We start from the raw sequence: 26,946 nt of genomic DNA, 5'->3' as shown, positions 1-26,946 counted from the left end.
GCATCCTTGTTCATGGCCTGGGGAACTGGACTTGGCTTCCACATCCTGCCTTAGAATGCTTAGGGTGCCTGGACTGTGGCCTGGTCTAACGGTCTAGAGGAGTCTGACTTTGCTCGTCCCCTGAGGCCATCTTTGTGAGACAGAAGGCTCCTATCCACACTCGGGCTACACTGGCTTTCAGGCCACACCGTCTGCATTGAAGGCCCAAGACATGACTTGGGGAGGCTAGACCCAAAGAACTGTCCCAGCTTGAGGCAGTGCTATCGTGAAGCCAGGTCCTTAGAAACAGTTTTATTGTCTGTAGTAGACAGGGAATTGTAAGCAGTCAGTCCAGAGGGTCTCAGGAGGCAGCTGCTGGTCGCTTGGGTCGGATGCGGTCGTTGATCCAGTCCACGTAATTGGACACACGGGTGTAGACTCCCGGCTTGTTGAATCGCCCACAGCCGTCACCCCAGCTGATAATGCCATATAGGTAAGCCACACCGTTCTTCTCACAGGCCAAGGGCCCACCTGAGTCCCCCTGGAACAGAGACTCGGTTCAGCCACGCATGCACCAGCAGCCCGGAGCCTGACTCGGGAGCACACGGGCTTCCAACCCTGCAAATGTGCTGAAGTGATAGGTCAGCAAAAGTCTCCAGTGCTCCCTGGAGACGAGCGTTTTCAAGGCCAACTGCCTGGGGACAGGGGACAGGCATTTCTGAGAAGTGTGGCCTCTCTTCCTGACCCCAAGCAGTTAGGAAGGCATCTCATTCTCTCACCTCCACACCCCGCAGCTCTCTGATCCGACTCCATGAGGAACACACGGGTACTCTAGGTCCCAGCATGTTAGTACCACTGCCGGAAATGGCACCTCATGGCTTGCTAGACTTCTCTACATCTCTTGGAATAAGTGTAACAGCCCCCTTCCCCAGGAAGCCCTCCCTGATTACCCCAGAATCCTGTGCCATCTTAGAGATAGGATCTGGCCTCTCTGAGGCCCGTTCCTCACTTGTTTCAAAGGCAGAAAGCAGTTCCTTCACGTTGGAGCAGGGTGACATGTAATCACGGGTATGGCCTGCTCTGTGAAGCCCTTCACAAACATTAGCTATTGATTGATTGATTGATGAGTACACAAGACAAATCTGGGCAGAGGACTGTAGCTGTTGAGGCCTGATGTCACATGGATGATGCTAACTGTTGTCTGGACAGCGGGGCTTTATCTTGGCTCCATGTGATGCTGGGCCTGCCTTTGACTTAGTTTCCCATCTATTTAGATGGTTTTCCTTCCTCAAGGATGCCCTCCAGGAAGTGACAAGTGGTCCACAGTGGGGGACTTTCTGTTTACTCTCCCTGTTAGGTCTTGAACTCCCTAGGGGCCAGGAAATTCTAGTAAGACCCCATCTGTGTGGTCCTGGGGGGGGGGGGGGGGCTGGCAATATCCCACCTGGCAGGCATCAGCCTTGCAATCGAAGTAGCCGGCACAGAGCATGTTGGGGCTGATGTCGGCACCATACACCTCAGGGCTGCTACACTTGTGGTCAGCAACAAGGGGGACCAGCGCCTCCTGCAGGAAGCTGGTATAGTCACTGGCATCTGTGGAATACTGCACTTTCAGGGCAGGCAGGCTCACACTGCCTTACCCCCCATCGGGGTGACACGGGGGCTGCCCCCCACTCACTCTCTTTCATGTGGCCCCAGCCTGCAATCTGACACTTTTGTCCGGTAGGGAAGGAACTGCCTGCCTCAGGCAGGCAGATGGGCTGAACAAACTGGGAGCGGACAGCACAGCGGTCCCCCTTCTTCTTCAGCCGAATCAAGACTAGACAAGAGAGAGGCCAGGGATCAGCCTCGACAGAGAGAAATACATAGCAGGCAGTCCCATAAAATGGGCAAGGGGTGGGTGGCTGTTGGCCTAAGAGACCAAAGACGAAGCATCTCTGACATCTGACTTTTCCCCCTTGTATTCCTGGCTCCTATCTGGGCTCTGGTTTGGGGTACACAAACCACACCCCACCCTGCTGAGGCCCTGAGCTCACCAAGGTCATGGTTGCTGGGGTTGAACACCGAATACAGGGAGTAGGGCACATACTTCTCAATGCCAAATGTCTGTGTCACGTCCGTTGTGCGGTTGAAGAAGTGCTGACCCAGTACCACTGTGATGCTGTTCCTGGGGGGACTGGACAGAAAGCTGGCAGGAGTGGGCACCCAGCCCACTCCTCAGCACTATCAGGTCTCCCCAACCTTGCTCCTATACTTGTTGGTCATGGCCAAGCAAGAGAGTCAGAGTCCTGGGAGAGGTCTGCACAGATGTTCTTAGCACACGTGACAGCAGAGTCAAGCCCAACAAGGATGGCAGGACCATACTGGTCCTGGCTCATTCACAAGCCAGCGGGGTGAGGTCTGCTCTAAGAATGGGCCACATGGGTGGAGATTTGGTCTGCCTACAGGCCCTTCCCCAGCCTGGCCTGGCCTGTGGGGTCCCCAGGTGCAAGTGCTTTACCCCCAGGACTTGGGGCTAGGAGGAACTGCTGGCATTTTATTTACTACGCAGTCGGCTCAGTCTTGGTGTCTTGAGGCTGCAGCCTTGCAGGGTAGGGACAGGAGTGGACCTTGGACACTCACTCCTGGGAGCCCATTCGATGGGCTGGGCCTTAGTTTCCCCAACTGTGCAGTGATCCTGGGGGGTTCATGTTGTAACTGAGCCTCCTGATTCCCTGCTCAGGTGAGCCCCTCAAACACCTAGACATAGGCACAGGGTGGTGCATGAGACAGGTCCCAACTCTGGCCTTATGATCTCCACCTCACTACCATGCTCTTGGAAAGGCAGGGTCTATGTAGATGCCAGGGCCATACCCACTACTCCCCCCGCATAGGTGTACATGGAGATGCCCCATCCTCATGCTCCATGACTACCTCAGTGCCCAGCACAAGCGTCAGGCCACAGTGGGGCTGAAGGTGTCAGGGGAGCATAAGAAATGGTCAACCGAGGAAGGAAGGGAGGGCTGGCAGGGAGGTGGGTGCCCTGCGGGGTGGGCCAATGTGCTCACTTGTTGGAGAAGCAGTGGGCTGCAGACACGACCCAGCAGGTGTGGATGAGGCTCCCAGCACAGAAGCTGTTCCCAATGTAGATGGCTGCCAGCCAGGGGTGTGAGCCAGGCAAAGATGACGAGCCACCAATGATGCGTGGTCTCAGGAACGTCCTCTTCTTGTGCCTCTTGCCACAGGTTGGGCGTGCAGCTGGGGCTGACTCAGCCAGCGTCATCAGGACCTCCGGGAGCTGGGACTGGACTCTAACCAGAGATTCTGGGAGTGGAGGCCATCAGTTCATACCCCTGGGTTTCCCTGGAGACAGGGAAGAGCCAGAGGGGTCCTACCTGGACCCATAGCCCAATTCCTCAGGCCTAGCCCTGCTCTGAGAAGTTACCCTGGGAGCCTCTGTCCCTACTCTACAAAAAGGGAGAGTATAATGAAGGGCAAGACCAGATCACCTGATACAGAGTGAGCTCTGTCTCTCCTACAGTCTGGGACCCCACTACACACCCCAGATAGCCAGATATTCCCAGTATGAGTGCTTGGGGCGCAGGCCTCTGAGAGTTGACCACCCCAGGGTCTAACTACAGGGTACCACTGAGTCCCCTCCACCGACCCCTGTCTGAGGGTCCTCAGGGAGCACCACCCCCAACCTCTCAGGGTGCCCGCACCACAGGCTGCCAGGTGGCAATACTCCCACGACAGTGCGTTGTCCTTCACCACATAGCACCAAGGCCTCTCGTCTTTGTCTGGGTTCCTGGAGGCAGACAAGGGAATCACACCACCACTCTCCCTAGACGACTACCCGAGCACCCAATGGGGCAGGCACCCACGCCCACCCTAGAGCTATGTACTTGCTCTGCAGACCCTGGTGGGCACACTTGACCCCACCCTCCCAAGAGGCAGAGGTTAGTGGCCATCTTGGCAGTGTGGGCCCCTGCTGAGTCTGGGGAGCTACTCTGTTCACCCCTTTGCCCACACAGAACGAGTCAGAGTGGCCATTAGATGCTGACCGGCAGTAAGCATGAGGGCCCAGGCCGAGCAGGGCAGCAGCACCCACTGAGTCCACATGCAGCTCCTGGTAGAGCAGGTCAGAGTTCCAGGCCAGGCAGCTCAGGCCGGAGGCAGTGGTGCTGGCCACTCCGCGGTACTCTGTACCATTTCCCTGGGTGCAGAGCTCGTCAGGAACTGTGGGCACAGTGGGTACGTGAGGCCACGCCGCAGCAAGTCTCCCTGACACCATCGCCCCACAAGACTAGAAAGAAAGTGGCTCACCAATGTTGCAGAACCGCCCTGCATAGCCCAACGGGCAAGCGCAGATGCTAGTCCCGGTGCCCACGATCAGGTGGCAGGTGCCTCCATTCAGACACGGACTGCTCAGGCAAGCTAGGGGACAGCCCAGAAACTGAACCTGGTCTCCAGGAACTCATGGAGAGGCCAGAACTCAGCTCTTTCCCTGTGCCCTTGTTGTTGGGTCACCTTAGGCTTGGGTGAGGAAGAAGTATCTGCTCACTACCCCCACATACCATGGTACCCGAGGCCTCCCCGAAGCTGGCCGTGACATACCTGTGTGGCGGGTGCCTTCACACCGGGCCTGGCTCTCCACACAGCTGCACTGCTCCACACGTCCCTCGCTCACACGAGCCCAGTGATCGCCCACCTCAAAATACTCGTAGCGTGTTTCATCAAAGCATTTCTCTGCGAGTCACAGTGCGCTCACAGCACCCATGTGGGTCCCCTCCCGCAGGCAGGCACCACCCAGCCCAGCCTGGACTCAGCAGGGGCTCCCCAACCTCCCGGAAGGGCCCCATTCCTGGGCCCCCAAAGTCCTCTCACCTGTGCCACAGTCCTTGCCTGTGAAGGCCAGAGGGCAAGCACAGTGGTAGGAGGCACGGTCATGGGTACTGGAACATGTGCCCCCATTGAGGCAGGGCTCAGAGGCACAAAGATCAAGGACAGCTAGATACACGCAGGAGGGGACATTATGGATGCTGGCAAGAGTCTTTGGGGTCCCTCCATACCCCTTGCCAGCCGAGGGCGTCTGGAGAACTCTCACACTGCCCTCTCTGGGTGAACAACTACCCACCTCCCAATGCTCCGCACCCAGCATCAAGGTGACACGTGGCTCTTCATTTCACACCCTCCACATCTACACACACTGTGCCCTCTATCCCCTCCTCGCACCCTGGGACAGCAAACCCACAGGTTTCATGCTTTCTTCTTTCAGACTCCTGGCGCTACCCAAGGCTTGTCTCAGGCACCATGTATGGCTCCAGGGATAAACTTCACCACAAGAGGGCGCCCTGGTACCATCAATGGCCACCAAAGCCATTGAGGGTATGCTGTCATCTGGGCTGACAGCTCTTTTGTCCCTAGGTACCCCCGGATTCAGAAGGATCAAACTCACAGACCACGCCCCACTCCATGCAGAACTCCTTGCCCCACATCCCACTATCTCCATCCTGCTCTGTGACCCCTAGACCCCAATCCAAGCACCCCGTCAAAGCCCTTCCTGGGGGCTCAGGCTGGTCCCGCCACATACCAACCTGGACCATCCACAGGCAGGGTAGCCTCTGCACAGTAGCCCCAGGCCCGGTCCCGGTCATAGTTGTGTGTTGTAGCACACCTAAAGGGCCGAGTCTGAGGATGACATGGAGTCCCTGCCCAGAGCCCCACCCAACCCTGCCTAGGCACCCTGGAGCACCTGCTCACTAGAGCCACCTGCTTGGGATTGAGACCTACTAGCTGCAGGGCTCATCAGGGTCCACAGTGGAAACTTAGATGGGGTCCTCAGCCCTTGTCCCACCCTGGGACTCACCACTTCCTGTAGGCACTTCCCTCAGAGGTACAGGAGTACAGCATGCGGCCGCCATAGCGGAAAGGGAACCTGCATGGCTGCCCGGACTCGGTGAGCACTGTGGAGGGGTGGAAGGAGCAGGGGTCAGGGGTTCCGCTGAGTACTCCAGCTCTACCCCATGTCCCAGTTGCGGGGTCTGACCTACCTTGGCCCCCAGGGGGGCTGCTGGAGGGAGGGAGGAGCCTCCCACCTTGAGGTCCCTCAGTCTTTGTTTCTGGAACACTTGCTATTGAGGAGTTGACGTCCCCGGAGGTCACAGGGATCGTGGGAGTCACAGGGGTGACTGTGACATTAGGTCCTGGTGGTTCTGTGTGGTTCTAGGAGCCCAGCATTTGTCAGTGTGGGAGAGTCCTTCACGCTTGGACAACAGCAGTCAGGCGTGTCACAGCCCTGAGCCTCCTCGAGGTAGGTCCCAGGGACTATGGATGTCTCCAAGACCTCCTCTGACCTTTCTTTCCCAGTCTGAGTGGTTCAACAAGCTAGCCTGCAGTCACAGGCCCCAAGTCACCTGGTCTTGAGATTCAAGCCTAGAGTCAGGTCTAGGGTGGACAGGAACGGCTAGAAGCACCAGAGGTCTTCTACAGCCCCCCACCCCCTTCTCAAACTTTGAGATACAAAAGAAGTCCCAGGGACTCACACGGCCTGCACTAGGCCAGGGGCAACAAGAGGATTCCATCCCAACAGTTCAGGCCCCCAGGCCTTCCAGGTCAGCCCAACCCAGCACCCCACCTCTGTGTGAAGGACAACTTCACCCCACTAGGCCACCCCTCACCCCTTCTGTGGGGCCCTTTCCTCTCTCTAGCCTCTTCCCAGGAACCCTGAGTGGCCATAGGGAGCCCTCGGCCACATTGTGAGGGAGAGGGATCAGTGCTCACCCTGCCAACTTGGGGCTGGGCCCCCCGAGGCACCACCACCAGCAGCAGCAGCAGGAGCAGCAGGAAGGGACATGGCCTGGGTAAAGGACAGGGGCTAGGAACCCAGGCTCGTTGCCTCATGGCTCCTCCTGAGCTGGCGTGAAGGGCAGCAGGAGCAGAGTAGCCAGGGAACATGGCCAGGGCAGGTGGGGTCAAGGCTATAGGACAATGATTAACTCTGCCTCCCACGTGCATCCTGCCAGAATCCTCCTGTCAAGGCCATGGCTCCACCCCACTGCCCAGCTCTGCCTGCCGGCTGAGGTAGTCTTGTCCTGGTGAACCGTTGCTCCTGGCCCCAACACCACCCTCCAGTCTCAGCCTCACCTAGGAAGTCTTCCAGGGTGACTTGGGCAGGTCAGGGCCACGTCTCCCTGACACGGTTGCCTGGCCACACTGCTGGCCAATCCTGTCTGCGAGCCCTTTTACAGGACCGGCTGCAGTTAGGGCCCTGGGGGTTCCAGTTCTTCCCAGCTTGCCACTGACTCAAGGTAGAGATGCTTCTGTCTGTCCCCAATCTACAGATGTTAATACTACAGGACAGAGGGTGCCTCCTCCACCCAGGGCCACAGAGCAGCTAAAAAGAGAAGGCTGCTCTCTGGGCCAATGCTGTATTTGTCTGCTTGTCCTAAACCTGGGTCTACCCAAGACCCCAGAGCAGTCTGGGTACTCCCAGTAAGCTTCCCCAGCCCTGTGGACATAGCCTGCATGACTCATGTTGAACAGGCTACACCTAGCGAGCGCCACTGAGCCCCGTAGCCCTGTGGCTCTAGCACTGGAGGCCACTGGGGACCCTAGGCAAGCTGGAGCAGAAACTCCACACCCAAGGTTTTAGCTGTGGCAGGGCTATCTCAGGACCGCCTCTCCACTTCCAGAGCAGACACCAAGCAGCACCCGAGCTCGTTAAAGTAGGTGCTAGAAGCATGGTGGGCACTGGAGACACGGCGGCTCCCATCACAGAGGTGTTGGGACACGGTGGTGCTGGGGACTGGTGGTACCGGAGAAATAGTGGTGCCGGACATGGTGGTAGGACATGGTAGGTACTAAGGACGTGGTGCTGCGGGGTGTACATGACGGGGAACCTGGTACGCTCTCTGAGAAACCTTCCAGTCAGCCCAATTCCAGTTCAAGGAAGGGTTTGGGGATAAGCCCCTCAGCAGTGGGCTGCTCAGAGCTGGGGCCTCTCCTGAGGCATCCTGGGCCCAGGATGGTACGTCTTACAGACTCAGCCCAACACCACCCTGTGGCCCTGCACTTCTGCCTCCTCACTAACGTCCTGCCATATCAGGACTGGATAACCAGTCTATAACCAGTGTCGCTCCTGTCTGACTTCGACATACTTGGTTCTTTTGCTAGACACCTGAATGACACTAGGGTAGGGGAGCAGGGCCAGCAGCAAGAGGGCTCCACTGGGCACAGTGGACACAGTGTGCAGGAGTGAGACCACAGTGACCCCATTGCAGCTCTCAACCAAGCCTGCCCTCAACAGTCAACCTTGGATGAGAGAAGAGCACAGACATCCAAGAACCCCAGGTCATCTACAAGGGACAGTGTGATGGACAATATTGGGGGTGTAGCTGGCCTCATTATCCCAGGGGTGGTCCTGGATCCCATACATCTGAGGGCAGGAGGGGATTCTGACCTTCAGCTCCCAGATGCCAAGCTACCTTCTCCTTGCAGTCACCCTTGACCCTGACCTCACGGCCAGGCACCATTTCCTCCCTGGGATACTTTCTTCTTGGGACCACATGCAGGAGTGAGGGCTCCCGAGGGTGGGGAGCATGCGACACCAGCACTTAGCACAACACAATGCATGGCAGGTCTTCAGAAACATTTTATTGGGCAGAGTCTGAATGCCAAGGTCGGCTGCTTTGGAGCTGTCTAAATCCAGCCCCTGTGACGAGGTTGTCCCTTCAATTCCTGCTTTGGCTCCTGAGGGTATTGTGGCTGAAGGGGCTTCTCCCAGGCCCCTGCTGTCTCAAAGTCATGGCATTGCCATATGAACAGGAAGACAGAACACGTTGGAGCAGTAGGAATCTCAACATCAGAACAGCTTCACACAAAGGTGGCATGGTGCGTGCTGGCCTTGGGCCTGCTGGGCTCACCTGGGACGGGGCTCAGGCCAGGACCGTTTGATAGAAAGGGTCCGTCAGCTCTCACCCTCCTGGGGCCCAGCCGTACCCCCAGGACGCTGCCTCCCCACCCAGGAGTCACACCCGCAACGAGGTCCACATCGATGATCCTGTTGACCGGGAGACTTCCGCTGCCTTGGGCCCTGCCCCCTGTCACAGGGAGAAGAGAAGCCGTCATCTGCTTGGCTCAGCCCTGGACTTCCAAAACCCACCCGCCATCCCTGCACAGACACCAAAATACCCCAAATTCACTCCGGACAAGATGATCCTGGGCAGGAGGGCTGGGAAGACCAGAGGGCATCAATTGCCTACACCTCCAGGCTGACCAGGAGCCTCCACAGATGATTCTCCTAACTGGACACCTCACAGGGAACGGCCCTGATGGCAGGCAGTACCACAGAGTCTCAGCTGGGAGGGTTGGGAATCACAGGCTGTTCTGACAGGATGAGCAAGGGACTCAGAGCTCTGGGGGTTGGGGAGCCTGGGGTTCGTCCTGTCACAGGGCTTTCCTACACCTGTACAGCTGTACCCCGGCTTCATCTGTCAGACTGCTCGGGGGTCTCACCCACTAGGGTGGCCTCTCACTAGATGCTGGCCCGTGCGGCCTCCTCTGCCCATCCACCCGGAACACTGGTGATGTATGCCGTTCCCTGTTGGGCATCCTTCTCCAGGCCTCTTTGGCTAGCTCTCCTCATCTCCCAGGAGAACAGCTGGACTCCTTCCTGACAGGCTTCTAGTGAGGATTCTGAACTGCCTCCAGGCCAGGGCTGTAAGCAGTGAGGTGGGTTCATCCAGTGTGGGACTGGAGTGGCCAGGACTTAGGACAACTCAAAGGGGTAGATGCACCCTGGGGTTCAGTAGGAGTCCCCGAAAGCAGGGAGGGGAGCTGTCTCTGAGTCAAACAGATTCTCCTCACGGTCTCTTCCTTGCCCCAAGTGAAGCCCAGAAGCAAAGAGCCAGGTCAGCTGCCTAGGTCCCTAGTCACCTTGTCCTGATTGCTCACCTTCACCTGGGGCCAATACCCACCCCCAGTTTCTCCTGGGCGCTGCCTGTATCCTTTAAGCCTTGGAGACCCTAGGATCCTCCCATAACAGGCCTCCCAGTCCAGCTCCCCAGGCTCCTTCCTTTTCCTAATGCTGGGGTCATCTTCACCCACACAAACTTCTCTGGGACTCTAGTGCCCCTTGACTCCCATGTCACCAACACCTGTCACCGACCTGTTGCCTCCACTGTCACTGTCCTTCCCTTGCTGAGGATCTTCTGTATGTGCGCCTCACTATTCCCCTCTTTGGTCTGAATTCCTCTACTCTAGGTGCCCAAAACTGCTTTGGAAGGTTCTAGATCTCAAGGTAGGTTTAGAAATCCTTACTCCAGGACTGCCTTGACATATCTGGCTAGCTGTGCATGGGTCTTGTAAGAGGCCTACCCATCTACTTTGGGGGGAGGGGTATCCCCACAACCCAGTAATAGTCTGCAGGGATTTGGGAGAGGCTCCATTTGGGTCAGGTCTCAGTTTCCTGCATTGCACTATCTGAGCTCCAATCAGGGGCAGTGACACCAGAGTTAAGACTGAGGGAGCGCCGGGCGGTGGTGGCGCACGCCTTTAATCCCAGCACTCGGGAGGCAGAGGCAGGCGGATCTCTGTGAGTTCGAGACCAGCCTGGTCTACAGAGCTAGTTCCAGGACAGGCTCCAAAACCACAGAGAAACCCTGTCTCGAAAAACCAAAAAAAAAAAAAAAAAAAAAAAAAAAAAAAAAAAAAAAGACTGAGGGAGCCCCTGAGAACCCCCACCTTCCATCTATAGACAGATGAGCAGAGCAGGGTCTGCAGAGGTGGATCCCCACTTCCCTCTACCTCTGGGAGCCACAGGCAGTGGGCCTTCCTTGCCAAAGCCTCAAGCGGACAGAGAGTTCCATTCCAAGCCACAAGACGACTCAGTTTCCCCAACTATAACAGAGGGCTTACCACTAAAGATGAAGATTCTGCTCCCTCCACAGCCCAAGTCTCCTAACAGACACAGGGGTCAGGGGGTCTGTGGTGGCCCAGCTTCTCTATGCACTCCAAGGCCCACTGACTCTTTGTATCTCACCTTACCCTTGGCCCAAACTTCCAGAAGTGGCTTCCATGAGGCCTTACTTGTACACAGAGGCACAATGTCTCTGTTGGGGGTCCCCAGCTCATCCTTTGACAAGTCCAGGGGACACATGAGGAGGTTCATTGACTTCAGCTGGTATCAAGAACAGGGTGAACAGCACACAGTGTGGGTAAGACTGGAACACTCGCCCAGTCTGCTCTATGGTCACTCAGCAAACATTCTGCTGCTGGGATCGTCTTGCCCTATCCACCATGCATGTCATTAGACTCCCACGGCTTCAAGTGGCACAGCAGCAAGACGGTTGTCTGTACACTCAGGGACCAGGGACACTGCTGGGGCATCTATGTGGAGTGCCATCGGGTCCTGAAAGAACCAGTTACCCCACACAGGGATAGCAGGCCTGTATAGTCCCCTCCAGTTCTGAATGGGCACTGGAAGAGACTCCAACCTCCCGTAGGCCTGTGTGCCCAGAACAGGGCAAGGCAAATTTTTCTGGTGATCAAGGAAGTGCACCTCAAAAGGAGAGGCACTTTCACACTTCCTGCCTGCCCAGCCCTGCCTGCTCTAAAAATGTGGCAATTCCCAGCCAGTGAGTCAGACAGCAACCATGTTAGGACCAGCCTACCTCCAAGGCCCCACAGAGCTCCCTAGGCTAGAAGCAATGCATGAGAAGCCACTGGGCAGAGCCAGTCTGGGGCAGCAGAGCCCATACCACACCTCCTGGTGTTAGTTCCCCTGGGCCCTCTGAGTGCTCTTGAACACTCAGCCCGAGGCTACATCAGCATCTCATTTTCTGCCCCTTGGGCCACCCCCGGGACTTTCCTCCTGGCACACTGGCCCTTGGCTAACCACTCAACCCCCTTGCCAGAGCCCCAGAGACTGGGAACCATCTAGGCTCCTCGATGGGAGCCTGAATAATCCTTTGCCTATCAGGAGTGGTGGCATCTGTCATCCCCAGGCCTCTTCATTCACCTGTGGACATTTCCTGCCCTAGCTGCTGCTGCCTGCTCTAGGCTCAGCATGCCGACCCTTAAAGCCCATCCCTAAGGTTCTGTGTCTCACAGCTAAGTAAAGTTGAGGGTTCACCCCCTAAGCTGCCCCCAAAGTAATCCCTTTCTCAGGGTCTAGCCCTAGAAGCCTGTCCCTCTTCCCTTCCTGTCTCCACAGGCACAGGTACTGCCCTGAGTTATGGCCCGATGCTCTCAGGATTGCATGTACCATCTGGTTCTGCGGCCTCCTACTAGGGCCTCCAGATGCTCCTAGAAAGAACCCAGGCACAGGTGAGCCACAGATGCAGGAAAGCCTGGAAGGAGACAGCAAAGAGGACCAGGGCCAGGGCTCCACCCTGGCCATTCCACAGGTTCCCACAGGGGCCTGCAAATTGTGGCCCTCTTGGGAGAGAATGACTTAGCATTGCTTTTGGCTCATGAGCCCTGGTCACCACCTGCCTTCACAAAGACCCAGCAGGATCAGGGCTGTGACAGGCAGGGCGAGATTTCAGTTCCTTATTCTACGAACACTTCCCGGGCCTTGAGCACATGCTCGCCCGTGGCTGGGGTGGACAGTGGTGCAGGGCACACTGGTGGACAGGGAGTGGGTGAGTCTAGAGGATGGTACCTAGTGAGGCTGGCATGCTAGGGTAGGGGTAGCCAAGACGCCAGCATGGTTAGGGAAGGCCTGTGCTGGGGGTGAGGGTGGGGCAGATCAGGATGAGGGGACAGAAGAGAGCAAAGCCTCGGGTCTGGAGTCTTGGCTAGTACAACAGGCTCAGGGCCTTGGAGCATCACCTGGAACCCGATATCTACTTGATACTAGATACTGGACACGGCCTGCTACCAGATGTGCTATGGGGTGACTCCTGGCAGATGGCTTCCTTGGTAACTCAGCTAACTTGAGAATGTCGGCCCCAGGGTGTGAAGAGTTCTGAGCTGTGTCTGTCTGTGCCTCATGAGTGCTGGGCTTCCGGGGTGCAATTTCCTTGAGGACATGAGAGGTGCCCTGGGGGCCTGAGAATAGAATTGGATGGCACTTGCCACGGAGGAAATGCCTCCTACAGGCAGTCTGGATGGAGCTTGAGGCCGGAAAGGCTGTGTACCCTCAATCCAAGCTCAGAAAGTGTGGTACCATGCAGGGCTGGGGAAGCACCCAGGCTGGGGTAGGCAGATAAGCCTGACACGGACAGGATCTGTCCACGGAGCTGCAGTCACGATATCTTTATTTCCAGGGTGAGGAACTGACACAAGACTTTGTCCCCAAGTCTCAGCTACCTCTGGATGGGCGGCAGGAGGGTGAAGAGCTGTGGTGAACTGAGCTGGCAGCTCCCAGACAGCCACTGTGACATGACAAGGCCCTGGATGGCTCTGTGAGGGCCCCTTCCCTAGGGATCACAGCTCGGCCCTTTGGTAGTCCTTCAGAGCTGACATTTCTCAGCAGCCTCCTGTGGGTCTGGGGTTGAGGTTGAGCAGGGAGCTCAGCCTAGCCAGGTATCCCCAGGAACCAGGCCATTCACCATGGGCTGGGAGGGGCTCACTGATCTTTCCTACCTGAGACTGGCCTCTAGAGGCTGCTGAGTGAACAGAGGTAGAAAACAGGCAGGGCAGAGAGGCAGGGACCTCAGGACAGCGGGTAGGACAGTGGCACCACAGACCAGCCATGGTGAAGGGAGGGGCAGCTGAAGTGCCCAGTCCCTGGGCAGAGAACCAGACCACCCCTAGGCTCCAAGCTACTGCTGGCTGTGAGCACTCGGAGTGCTGATGGGGTGGGGCGCTGGCCATGGTCAGAGCAGGAGACTGCTCTGTGGTTCTCATCTCAGACCCCATCACCACAGCTCACTTCCTCCTGGAAACGAGTCCTCCAGGCAGAACTCCACCCCTCCCCGCATTCAGAGAGCTGTCCGGGACAGACGTAGGCTGCTGACCCATACTGCCTCCCCCTCCAGAGGCCCTCTTTATGCCCCCAGCACGCTAGCAGGCCAGCAGACAGACAGACAATACTAGAAAGATGAACAGGAATGACTGTCTGTGAGGGACAATTTCCAGACCTGCCTGTAAGAACTTCCTGCTTGGGAGGCCCTACTCCAGGTCCCTGCTCCCTTTGCAATGCCTTGTAAAACAAACACAGAGCAGCCCTCCAAGAGTGCTGTGGAGGAAGTTCTCCCATGCTGGGAACACTCATCTGCTTTTCCCTATTATGAAGGAACTTGGGTATTTTGGAATTTCCTTTATCAAGACACAAATATATATGAAATGTTACATAGAGGCACTTCCATGTATGCACATGCATACACACATACACACACACACACACACCTATCAAAGTGTCTAGAGTGTTAGTGGCCACATTTCAACGCTTTTCTCACTGGATTATGGGGCCAAGGTGGCCAACAAATCCCTAAAAACTATCTCACAGAGTTAGTTGAGAGTAGCTGGGTGGAAGTGGGGCCTTCAAACCCTGAAAACTGTAAGTGGCAATCAGTTGGCCCAGCCCTGCTCAGAGAGCCAGAAAGGACCCTAACGTGTGCACCTGAGGGTTCTCTTATAGGCAACCTTCTCCAGCACTCCCAGCAGCCCTTACTCAGCCAGGCACTCTCCCACATAAAGAAGCCCTGGAATAGTTGGTGCAGAGACACAAACTGGGGTAAGCAAGCTGAACAGTGAATCATATCCCACAACCTCCTCCCTCATGCTGGGGCCACTGCCTCCATGACTGGGGACTGGAGAGTGGGAGCCACAACCAATGCACTACAGCCGAAGCCCCCAGGCCCTCTACTGCTGTCCTTTTTTTCAGGACAAAGCCAAGGACCCTGCTTCCTTATCTTCTTGGCGACCAGAGACTCGCTCTCTACAAGTCTAGTGCCACCCTGCTCTCCCCCTATTAGCACAGCCAGGGCACGCCAGCAAAGGCCACCTGGCCTGGCACCACACTGGGCATCACTGTCCATGTGCCCCGTGGGTAAACTGCACAGCCTACTCACACTCCAGATATGGCATTGACATTTGAGTTGTGAGCCAGCTTGAGCAGAAACAGGCTCCAGAGCCATCCCAGAGTGGCTCCTCTGCTCTCCTCTTCTGCAGTGGAAGTGCCCAGGCAAACAGGAGACAGCTGTGGAGACCACAGGCCTGAGGTGAGGAAGACCCTGCCAGAAGGTAGGACTGGGCAGGGGACAATTCTATTCCCACTTTAAAACCTGTTCTCTTGATGTTCCTATCACAAAGCTGGTGTGGCAGCCATGTGAGCAGCCATGTGAAGTGAATGATCTCTCTGGAAAGCCAGTCTATTTGGAGCTGGAGAGATGACCCAGTGGTTAAGTTGCTGCTCTTGCAGAGGACCTGGGTTGGTTCCCAGCATCCACATGGCAGCTCACAGTCATCTGTAACACTAGTTCCAGAGAATCCGACACCCTCTTATAGCCTTGAGTTGGGGGCACCAGACACACATGTAGTACACATATAAATATGCAAGCAAAACACTCATATACACACACATTAAAAAAATAAAAATAAATCATTTTTAAAAAGGTTGTTTAAGATAAATCTACTTAATTTCTCCAAAATGGTTAAGATGTAGAAAGAATCATTAAGACATAGAAAGAATCATCTATGTTTAATCCTAAAGAGAGAACCCACTGTAAATGAAGAAGAAAGGAGTTTTCAGCCAGTCAGTGATGAGCGCTCGAGTTTATTACTCTTGGAAGAACAGAGTTAGAACACAGGTAGAACTGTAAACAGGCAGCTACAAAGGAGCAGAAAGGAGGGGTGTGGCTTGACAGAGGTGCCCAAACATGCACGCAGGGCCACTTCATGGCACCTCGTGCTTCCTGACTGGGTGTTGCCCCACTGGGTGAGGCTGGAGTCCAGGCCACCATGTGTGCCCTCCCAAGTGCCCAGATGTGTGAGTGTATGGAACATGCATTGAAGCCCAGAAAGAAGACCTGGACGGGCGCATACACTGCCTGCCGTAGATCACAGCCAGGCGTTGGACAGGAACAATAGGAAACATGCACTGAAAAGGCTCATCACTGTCACTGTGGGGACACCGAGCACAGCGGCTGCTGGAGCCCATCTCCACTGTATTTTGGGTGGGTCCGGAATAGCATCCCAACCGCTTGGTCACACTGTTCCCCTCCACTGGACTTCATGCTTCCCCTAAGAGAAATGCCTGGACACATCTGAGGCCACCCGTGAGCAGCAGAGCGGCAGAGACTGCCTAGCGCAAGGGCACAGCCTGGCCTGTTGAGTGCAGTCAGTTAAATCCCGGCCAGCCACAGAGGGGCTGACATTGAAAAGCCTGGTTCTTGTCAGCATGGGACCCTTGCTGACTGGCTCAAGACAAATAACATTTTTTTTTTCCATTTTGAGGCTAAAACACTGAGATGGCAGCAAGGAGATTTTAAAGGTAAGATCCATTCTCAGAGCTGAGCTTGCCCAAGGTGTCACTGGACGTGGGCTACCATTCCCACAGCGCCTCCGCAGCAACAGCTCAACATGGTGATCTGCCTGAGCCTCAGTGACCCTCCCAGGGAGACCAAACCTTGGCTGCCACCTGCTTTCCTTTCAGAGGAAGGCAAAAGAGGCCCCATAAATACATGAGGTGCCACCCCTCGCGTTTCAGTACAGAAAAGTAAAGGAGGGGCTGCCTCCTCGGTGCTCCCCTTATTAAACGTGGGCTGGAGCAGGCTGTGGGCCGAAAGCAGGACAGATCAAGGCTGTAGAGTCAGAACCTGGAGGTACCTGGTCTTGTAGGTCCTGGTGTGTCTTGGGGGACGGGGGGTGGCGGTAACAGCGTGCTGTTGGGGCTGCTGATGTCCCCCTCCCCCATCAGGGTCAGGTCAGCCACCTGCTCATCCTCCACAGTCTGGATGCCCCCAGCCTCCACTTCTGGCGATAGCCTCCTCCAGGCCTGTGTAGGACCCTCCTGCACAGAAGGGATGCAGGAGGGCTTTGTAGGTTTCTCTCCAGGTTGGGTGGTTTCAGGAGGCCCAGGGGGGCTGTGGGCCGAACTGGGGCTGTGGATGGAGGCGGGGCTGTGGGCGGGGCCGTGGCTGTGGGCGGAGCCTGGACTGTAGGCGGAGCTGGGGCTCTGGGCAGAGGCAGGGCTGGTGGCTGAGCTGTCGCTGTAGTTCTCAGTCTGAGCAGCTCCCTCCTGGACACAGCCTGTGACAGCTCTCTTGCTATAGCCCTTGACTGGGGCTGGGCTGGACAGGGCGAGTTCTGAGGAACCGGGAGGTAAGCGAAGGAACTCAGGCAGCACCAGGTCTTCCTTTCTCAGCAGCCCACGCTGGTCATCGGCTCTGTTGCTCTGAGCTTTGGAAATGAGCTCAAAAAACTCTATTGGAAGAAAACCCACAGTGACCACATTTGAGAGACTTGCAAATGCATGCCTCAGCTGACAACTCACTCTTACCAGGGGCTTCTGCTTCCTTGAACTGCCACTGGCAGCTAACAGGGCTATGAGGTCAGCCACACTACTTTCCCCACAGAGACGAGGCCAATGTCTGGCTGCCAGCCCCCCTGAAAATTATACCGCCAGGCCTAGGCTTGAAAATACCCCTCTACTTAGTAGGGGATAAGCTTGCTAGCACTCAGTAGGATGTTGCTGGCACTGTGGCATGCGCTTTGTTCATACATGGGGCCCTTTAGACCTGAACACAGATGAATTTGAAGTGTAAGTGATGGTCGGAGTAGGGTCTGACAGAGCCAGGGCCCAGCCGCACGGCAAGCCCAAATCGGGAATGGATGGCTAGCCTGTGGAAGGCTGAGGGAAAGCCTTAGCTGGGTAGAATGGGGAGCCCTGAGATCTACCTGGCTCCCAGATTCACTGTCTCTGCACAGAAGGTGGTGCTCTGGGCTGAGGGGAGGAGGCGCTTCATGACCCCCCTGACCCAGCTGAAGCTCCCCAGCCCTTGGGCCAGAATGGGTACTCTGGGCTTGGCACCTGCCTGGCTTCTTCACTGCCCGCTCCAGAGCCTTTTCTTGTCACCATCCTGTGTTTAATGTGACTCAAGCTCACCATTCACACCACCGGAGTCTAAAGGTTCTCTAAATCCTATGGCCGTCACTGTCAGTGCTTCTTAGAAATACACACACTCAGAGCGTATGCTTTATATGGGCTCAGGGGTCAGAATGCCCAAGGGCGACATTTAATGGCTCTATTGTGAAAAGTTAGCAGACTGAGGGACACATCCCACCCCTGTGGCCCCAACTCCCAGGGGCACCCTACAGAAATCCTGGGTCAGGGCAGAACAGGCCTTTCTCCAGCTTCCATGGTCAACATAGGTCAACAAACCCACAGCCCTCTCAGGCCTAGAACTTTGCCCTCCTCCCTCACACCTAGTTCCTGCCCCCACCCAAGCTGGGCCCCAGCTCTGTCAAGATTTGGGTGGTGGGGGAAGGGAGCTGGTTGAAAGTGCAGCCAAGGCTGCTGGCCTCTGGCAGGGCCTCTGGCTTTCCCCTCATAACAGGGCCTTTAGTGAAGTTACACTGGAAGCCTCAGTACAAGAAGACAGGCCACAGACAGGGCAGAGCAAGGTTAAGGACCATATTGTGCATTTACTGGAAGACATGGAAGTTTAAAAAGTACACATACCCTCTGCTTCGTCCAAATTAATTTTCTGATACTTTTTTTTCCCAATCTTTGCAATAGATTCTTCTCTCTTTGAAAGCCGGGGATCCCTAGCACCTTTTCCATTTTCTCCTCTTATTTTAATAGAGTTAGACTTGCCTAGTGTTCTCTCCTCTCCCTGCATCAGAAGGAAAGTCAAGTTCTACTGCATGTCAGCACACGGTAACATCACTCATCAGTACAGCAAAGGCCCTGGGGCCCAGCATCGACAGTGTCTAGACACACTCCGCAAATCAATCCCAATGATGGATAGATAACACAACAGCGTTTATGGCCCACCTACCCACCCAGGACAAAAGAAAACCCAAGGCTGGCAGCTCATAGCCAAGAGGAGACTGAACTCCAAAGGGACACTGGGAGAAATACCCACAGGGGGAGGCACACAATCCTGAGCAGAGCCTCGGCCAGCCAAATGGGTGACAACAGGCACAAGGAGCCCCAAGAGGTGGAGGCCATGCAAGAGAGGCAGGGACAGCATGGGGCAGGCAGAAGGGGAATTACCATAGCAGAGTGGTTTCTGGGGCTGGAGTTCACAGCTGAGCTTTGCTTGACAGGAGCTCCTTTCGATTTGTCTGTGGACACTAACACATGAGACAAACTTGTGACCAGAGCTCACAGTGCCCTCTGAACAATAAACACCATTTGCTGTGCTCAGTGAGAACAAAGGCCCTCACCACCCCTTATCTAACATGCACACCCCGGCCAGAGCCTACGCTTCTCTGTCCACCTGCTGCAGCAGGGAGAAGGCAGCAGGGCATGGAGGGAGGTCTAGACACTTACTGGGACGTCAGGAGGCTAAGATCGAAACTCATGCTTTTTACCATGCGCTACATGTACGTGTTCCTTTAGAATTGGACATCAGGCCCTGCCTTTCCCCCTGTCGGGGTGTAGCCGGCTTTGGTGGCAGAGTCTGAGGGCCGCTGTCTGTCTAACCAGAATCCTAGTCCCCAGCACCCAATAACCCTGCAGCCCCACCAAGAACTCACTTGCATACAGGCCCTACTTGCCAGCCTTGGAGGAAGCTGCTGAGAACCTGCCAGGTAAAGCTAGGTGCCTAGCCCATGGATGCTGCCTAGATAGTGCTCAGTCCACCCACACCAGGGCCAGGGTGCAGCACTTTCTAGAGTGGAGGATGACCAAGGAAGGGGAAATCTCTACAGAACTACTGTACTGTAGCCCAGGCCACAGAACCTTATCTGCTAAGTTGATGGAGACACATGCACCTCCCAGGGCCCAGAGGGATCTGTTTATACAAAGCCCTCCCTCAGGAGTCATTTTGGCACCTGGGGAAAACCTAAAGTTACCTGGAATAGCTCCACACAAGGGACCTCCACCCATATCACCCCTCCTCGCAGCTTCTAGAAAGTTTCCTCCCACCCGGACAGTCCTAGAGGCTATAAGACAAAGTGCCTCCCCCATGGGTTTCCAGTGCTAGCGGCCTGAATAATATAGGTCCCTGAGGCTTTGGAGGTTCGGGGGCCCGTGGAGGCTTTGATGAGGACTGACTGACCAGGTCAGGGGTGAAAAAGAGTTATGTGGTCCCTACACATGAGGAACAACACAGCAGACCAGTGCTGAGTGCAGGGTCAGTGTCCTCTGGACAGGACCAGGCCCACCACTGTCCTCACTGCCTGTTTCACCCAGAGGGACGGATCTCAGAACAGGGCACTGTGCTAAAGGCAGGAGACCTAGACCAGGCTGTTAAGGTCTTAGGTCTCTGCTTTGTAACAACAAAAGCCTCTAAGGAAAAGAGTAACTTTTAGTGCTTTCTGCCATAAAAGCAACCTGGAGGGGCAGACAGGGGCTGCCACTCTTCCTACACCTGAGCAGACATGCTTAAGGAGCCAGGTTCTCACTCCCCCATCCTGCTGCCCCTTCTCCTGTAGGAGGCTGGGTCAGCACATGAAAGGTAGATTGTCATGAGGGGTCACATGGACAGGGAGGTCTGTCCAGGGTGTGGCTATGAGACAGCTACTAGACCACGGAGGGGCAGGCTGGGAGCTGGCAGCCTTACCTTTCCCTCTGCAAGGATCCCTTTCCTCCAGGATGACCCGCTGTCCATCCAGACTTGATATAGGAGCACCAAGGTCCAGGGGCTCCTTCTCCCCACTCTAGAGGCAGAGATGATGCAGTGAACTATTTGCCCAGATTGGAACTTTCTGAAATAGTTGCTGTAACCCAGCCACTGACAGTAAGATTAACCCAGGTTTAATGGAGCCTCAATCCAGCTGGATCTGGGGTCAGATCACCCAGCCTAGCTGACCTGTGGGAATATGGAACCCTGAGAGGCTGGTGGAGCAGGTCTTTCAAAGGTCACTCAAAGGGGAGGCAGAACAACCCAGGGGCAAACTGGGAACTCCTCATCCCTGAAAAAAGGTTGATATGCATGTGTCAACACTCAATAACTTCATCTGGCTTCTGTTTCAACACAGTCTTCATGACGGCCCACTTAAAACCCCCAAACTGCTCTGAGGAGAGCCCTGAGATACGGTGCAGGAAGCAACCTTAGCAGCTATAGGTGCTCTTGACCGCTCAGGACACTCTTCCCTCTGCCGAGCAGTTAGACTACCACAGCTATAGAAAGAAGCAGGGGAGGGACCCTGGATGCCAGGCTAGGTCAGTCTCTATAGGCAAATTTCTGATCTCCAAACTGGAGTGAGGCCACAGTAGGGAAGTGGTGTCCAGTTACCTGAGGCTGGAGCCTATGAATAACCAAATAGGTTGCTCTTATGTATTCAAGGCTCTAGGACAATTCTGAGGACAATTTCAGGGAAAATTAAAAATTTAAGAATATTTGAAATCTCAGCTTAATATAGTGATGTATGCCTGTAATCCCAGTAGTTGGGAGATATAGTCAAAGAATAAGGAGTTCAAGGCTAGCCTGCTACATGAAACCCTGTCCCCAAAACATCAAAACAAAACAAAACAACCCTGGAAATCACAGCGTGGATTAAGTTGACAGGGAAGGCTTGGCAGATGCTATACCTCAAGCCACTGTGAGCCAACACTGCCTCAAGGCCAGAGCCGTCCTAGCTGCTGGTCCATAAACACCCATGAAAGCAGGAAAGGGTCAGGGAGGGCCTGCAGTCTTCTTCCTCAACCTCTCCTCCATAACAACCCCCTCTCACAACTGGGAGGGAGCAGCACAGTGTACAAATGCATGCGAAACTGCCAGTCAGTACAGAGACAGGGACAGGGTACTTGTGCTGACAAACTGCTCATCAAGGGGACTGGCTGTACTCTGTTCTCTTGTCACACCTGAAAATGGTGGAACTGTTTCAAGGTGTTTGTCGCATCAGTCTGGTTCACCTGAATCAAATGTAATGATCAACATGCGAATAAAGGACACAGAGGGTGGGCAGGAGAGGGACAAGATACCAGAGATAGTGCACAGACTCCAATGACACTCACCAGCCTCACCAGCAGGCTACCCAGGTCCAGGCCATACTTGGCCACCACCGGTCGCAACACTTCTGTGACAGGCTTGGTGGGCTTGGCCTTGAGTCCCACTGACCGGTTAATTGGAACAAGATCCAGCCTGGAAGGAGAGCAGGGAAACATTCACAAAACACCCAGTTCTGGCTCCACCATGTCTCAACGGTCCCCTTGACAGAACAGGAGACCCCGACAATTCAGCCCCACCTTGTAAGGAGCACTCCCTGCATGTGGAAGCCCCCCATGAAGCCCTTCTGAGACTAAAAACAGGGCAGCGGGCCTCAGTCTTCTGATGGAGGACTGCGCAGTCAGGCTACTGCCAGGCGCCCACTCACTCAGACTCCGCCTCTTTCCCCACTAAGATTTTAGGGCCAAGTAGCCTGTGTGTGGTGTCTGCCCCCTTGCCAAGGGTCTGGTGGGGGCACCGGCATTCTTTTATGACTGGTGATGGGACAAGTACATGTTCATTGGGTAAAAAACAGAGATTAGCACAGAACAGAAGTCCTGAGGCTCAAAGTATGGAGGCTCCAAAAGTCTCCAGAAACCTGTATGCTCTTCTCTTACCGAAACAAAGTACGCTTTTCCAAGCGTAGGTCCCTTGTGGCCAGGATGCTGCTGTCCTGATGCAGCACCAGAGGCTGAGGAACAAAGACACCAGAGTTAACGTGGGAGCATGTGGGCTTGACATGTAGCAGCACACAGCTGCAAGAACAAAAGAGCAGTTTCAAAATTAGCCTGACACCCTCGAGATACCAGGTTGTGCTGCCATGCACCCACAGACCCCTGGGAGCCTTCATTCCAGCTGCACTGCGTCACAGGCAGGAGGTAGTGGTGGTGGCAGGAGTGGGCACTGATAAGGCCAGAAGGAAGGGAGTAGACAGGACCAGGATACTGATGGCTCATTCCTGTCTGGCACAGTACCTTGTCTCCGCCCACCAGGAAGAGGTCCACAGCAGCCCCATTGATGCCATGCCGCTCACACAGTCCAGATAGGATCTCTTTGATGGAAAACCCAGACTTTACAGCAACCACACAGGATGTCCCATCTGGGAGGTGGACACAGCAGTGTTTGGCAGCCTTATCCCTCTCTAGTGCTGAGGTCCTGCAGGCGTCTGACTATAGGGTAGGGACACAAATGCCAGTGTCAGAAGGTGAGGGAGTACCTCCTGAGGAAGATCCAGCCTGCCTGGTCTCCTGGGCCCCATAACCTGCACGTCCTCGTGCAGAAACTCAGAATCCACCTCAGAAAATTCTCTGCCCCCAAAGCTGATGGTGTGGTAGGGTCTGGAGACCAGGGCCATGATCTCTCAACCATGGTAACTATATGGCTTGTACCTGAAGCATGGCTGTGTCCTTCCAGACGAGACTGCTACTGCTACACGGACCCAGTTCACCTTGGGACCCTGAGGCTGTGAGAATGAGCTGCCCACAGGCCTGCAGGCTGTCCTAACCCCTCCAGTTACAGCATTACAGGCTTGTCCTGAGGGCACAGACCTTCTATGAAACCTGCCTTCATAGCTATCTCCTAATCCTACTGCTTCCCAAAGTCTGAAAATCTCTGCCTGCTACTTCAGACAGCTGTCTAGGAGGGCGAGGACTGGCTACAGGAACGGCCCAAGGGCTTCTCCTAAATCTGTGTGGCTTTTCCCATGAAGTGGCTGTTTCATCCCTGGCCTTGGAAACTGCCCAGAAAGGACCTGGCAGAAGGGAAAGAGCCAATTCCCAGCCTAACCTCCTGGCCACCATGGGGAGGAACCTGGGTTGGCCTCTGGATGGTGACAAAAACATGGTCCGGTTGGTCCCATTGATCTGGCCTATAGCCATATATCCATAGTCATCTGTGAGCTGTGAGCCCAGGGGACTGGAAGCATAAATGAGTCCCCCTAAGCACAGGACCACCCAGCTGACACCTAGAGACATGCACTTCAAGTTTTCCAACACTAAGCTGGGGTATTGGTGGCAATAGGTAACTGACTCACGGTGACCTTGACAGGGTTTCTGGAGTAATGAAAGAAGAAACAACCATCTACCTCAGCCATCAACCGTCTTGATGGACAGTTACAAATGTCATGATGCTGACAACCAGCAAGGTTTCCCCAAATTCTTGTCAAACAAGAGTTGAGGGAGTAACAGGTCCTGAACCCTACCCAGCTCCCCTGACGGCACATTAGCCAAGAGTAGGGCAAGCAGGGTGCCCTGTAAGACATGCTAGGCCTAGCTCTTAAACAGTAGGAGGACGGTTCCTAGGACCCCACAAGCAGACACAAACACTGGAATGCTAGAGTCAACAGGAGGTCTGAGCATCAAGCCTAAGACAAAGCCCTTCTTCAAAGCACTGCGCTCTTAGTGGGAGTTCAAGAAATATTAACTACATCACAACAGAGGAATCTAAGAAATAAACTCAAGGCTAATTTTAGTCCTTACACAGCGCTTGTCCCCACCTACTGAACAGCTTCTCACATGCCCTAGAAATCCTGGACTGGGGACTCTGAGGCCTAGGGGACCCAGGCCAGTGTCTAATCCTGAGACTCTGCTTATGAAATAAATGTGGGTTTAGGAGCCAGACTTCATCTACCAGCTGGTAGGTGTAGCCTGTGATCTTTGGAAGGAGAGTAGGCGGCCACTCACCAGGTCTAGGCTCCCTGTTGAAGACACAGAGCCCTGGGACTCCCGACGGCAGAGGCCTCCATTGGCATGAAGAGCATCTTGAAAGAAGGGAAAGACCGGGGTAAATCAGAGCCACAGCTTCGCCATGCTGTGCCCTCTCAGTACAGAACCCTACCTCCCGCCTCAGACTGAAAGACACATATAGTAAGGACAGAGAGACAGCAAAACATCAGAGGCCCTTCCAGGAGTCACCTTGCTCTACTAGGGTGTAGTCAGATAGCTCCCTCACAGCAGAGGTCAAGGCAAGGGCCAAGGAGGTCACATTGTGGGGGCTGTGTAGGACTTAAGCCAGGCACCAGATAACAGGGAACAATGCTGTGCAGCCCAGTCTCATGTCTCTGTGAACCTGTCTTCAGGACTTCTATCTCAAAGGGCTATTTTGGGTCTGAAAAAGACTGTCCCTGCTGGCTGCTCCGTCTACTAGTGACTCATTTCCCATCTTCTTCCTCACAAACCCTGTTCAGAGCCAATAGTCCAACTCTCCATAGTTCTAACTATGATCTAGGCTGCCCTACACACCATGAAGGGCCTAAACATGTGGTTCTATGCCAAGTCGGACTGACACACCGGCTCCTGGGTCCAGTGATCCACCCTGAACAAGTGGTCTCTTAGCATCTACAGACACTGTACAGACCGAGTGAGTGTCTGAGCTCTACTCAAATCCTCCGGAATCTGTTACTATCATAGCAGGAAGGAAAGGACCTCAGTCAGCTGAACACTTGGCACTAGGGAGACTCCAGAAGGTTCTGGAGCAGGTCTGCTCCGTAAGCTGGCTCATTCCCAGCTCTGCTACCCAGTCAGGCTCTGTGACATTTCCTCATTCCTCCCTACGACTCTTGCTATACCTCTGCCTCCTCACCATGGCTTCTCATTTCACCATGGCAGCTGAGCTCCCGCTCACAATGGCACGGTCTGCATCCACATACCGTGGGCATGGTCACCATGGTCCTTCTTCTTCTGGGACCGCCCCGTGCTCCTGCTCCTTGACCAAGAGAAAAAGGCCCCTTTGCGTTTTTTCTCGCAATCCTCATCCCCCACATCCTCATTCAGGGATCGTCCTGATTTTGATTTTCCACTTAACTGCTAGGAAATAGAAAAACAGTTAAGAAGTTACTTTAACGTTACATGAAACATCAAAGGCGGAGTACAGAGCTCTATGAGTAAGGATTCTGAGGAATAATCTAGAATCTAGATCCTTCAATGAGTCAGGGCACAGTCCTGACCCTCTCTTCAACACTGAGGTGGCCAGGGATTAGGGGACAGGAAAGGGCTCGAGGGGATCTAAGTACTCCATGGCCCACCGCAAGTTGGTGAAGGGATGAGTCGCACAGCCTCACTCTCACCCCCACAAGGGCTGGCCCAGCACCTTTTTTGGTGTGGACACATTGGAGTGGTCGGAGCTGACACTGTGCTTGGAGGCTGGGCTGCTGGGGACTTGCTGGGAGTCTGGGAGGGTGCGTCCTTCCACCTCTGCCAGGACGCATTCTTGGTACAGCTGGGATTTCAGAAAGCGAGTATAGCTATCAAACTTCATCAGGTTGAAAATCTGAGGAGCAAACGCCATGCAGTACAGTCACAGAAGGAACAGAACTCCCTGAGACCCTAGGTACCCACAAACAAGTGCTATTTTAGAAGTTTATTTCAGCCAATCCTCCCAGGGCATTCTGATGTTAATTCTCCAGGCTAGTAGGAGTGGAGTCACAGAGGTTATGTTAGTCAGAAGCATGGGCAGACTCAGGCCTTCATTTCCTAAGGACTTGGAAGGCTGTCATCTCACGAGTGAGGGCTGCCTGGGGAAGATCCTTGTTTTAAGTTAACTCCTGGCTAGAGAGTGTGCTCTGGACGGGCACTGTTGGCTCAGATCACAAAGAAGACATAAACATATAAGCAGGGTGCCCTGCGCGTTCTGTGACTCAGCACTCAGAGGCTGAGGCAGGAGGACAGTGAGTTTCAGGTCAGTCTTGGTGGGCTACACAGGGAGACCAAATGACAACTGCCAGTACTACTAAACCCACACCCAAGTATACAGACAGGCCCAGAGCTGCGATGGCCAGACACCGAGTATTCTGAATGCATACTAGTGTGGCAGCAATGTGTGTTCACAGAAACAGTACTTAAAGTTTTGAACCTGGATCTTTCTCTGGGCTGGTAAAATGCAGCCCATCCTCTCTTGATGTCTCTGAGTGACACCAAACTCTGGCCCCAGGTCATCCCTGCGA

The 26,946-nt window shown here is 54.8% G+C and overlaps 2 protein-coding genes across 6 annotated transcripts in view; both read right to left on the bottom strand.

Annotated features, from left to right (window-relative positions):
- Positions 1–340: 340 nt before the first annotated feature.
- Positions 341–6,861, bottom strand: Hgfac (HGF activator). Its single transcript, XM_057772767.1, has 14 exons — positions 6,742–6,861; positions 6,012–6,183; positions 5,828–5,924; positions 5,556–5,635; positions 4,846–4,968; positions 4,576–4,707; positions 4,285–4,395; positions 4,023–4,197; positions 3,681–3,766; positions 3,027–3,282; positions 2,016–2,155; positions 1,658–1,798; positions 1,424–1,572; positions 341–520 (listed from the first exon to the last, which is right to left on the bottom strand). Exons 1-14 carry the CDS (start codon positions 6,859–6,861, stop codon positions 341–343), a joined length of 1,962 nt encoding a protein of 653 aa, XP_057628750.1.
- A 1,762-nt stretch (positions 6,862–8,623) lies between these two features.
- Positions 8,624–26,946, bottom strand: part of Rgs12 (regulator of G protein signaling 12) — a 101,055-nt gene continuing 82,732 nt past the window's right edge. The window contains exons 8-18 of one of the 5 annotated variants that reach the window (XM_057772281.1): positions 26,094–26,273; positions 25,654–25,810; positions 24,689–24,765; positions 22,982–23,176; positions 22,625–22,698; positions 22,037–22,163; positions 20,640–20,736; positions 19,127–19,206; positions 18,590–18,743; positions 16,735–17,331; positions 8,624–9,059 (exon numbers count right to left, since the gene is read on the bottom strand). In XM_057772281.1, coding sequence (XP_057628264.1) covers positions 8,833–9,059; positions 16,735–17,331; positions 18,590–18,743; positions 19,127–19,206; positions 20,640–20,736; positions 22,037–22,163; positions 22,625–22,698; positions 22,982–23,176; positions 24,689–24,765; positions 25,654–25,810; positions 26,094–26,273 — 1,965 coding nt within the window. In that variant the 3' untranslated portion in view covers positions 8,624–8,832. Of the gene's footprint in view, positions 9,060–16,734; positions 17,332–18,589; positions 18,744–19,126; positions 19,207–20,639; positions 20,737–22,036; positions 22,164–22,624; positions 22,699–22,981; positions 23,177–24,688; positions 24,766–25,653; positions 25,811–26,093; positions 26,274–26,946 lie in introns of those variants that run through there. The other 4 variants (XM_057772282.1, XM_057772283.1, XM_057772284.1 and 1 more) reach the window with 4 other exon arrangements.

Source organism: Chionomys nivalis, chromosome 6 (assembly GCF_950005125.1).
Source record: "Chionomys nivalis chromosome 6, mChiNiv1.1, whole genome shotgun sequence".
Classification (NCBI taxonomy): domain Eukaryota; kingdom Metazoa; phylum Chordata; class Mammalia; order Rodentia; family Cricetidae; genus Chionomys; species Chionomys nivalis.
Note: the sequence above shows the minus strand (reverse complement) of the source record. Positions and strands in the feature narration are given on the sequence as shown.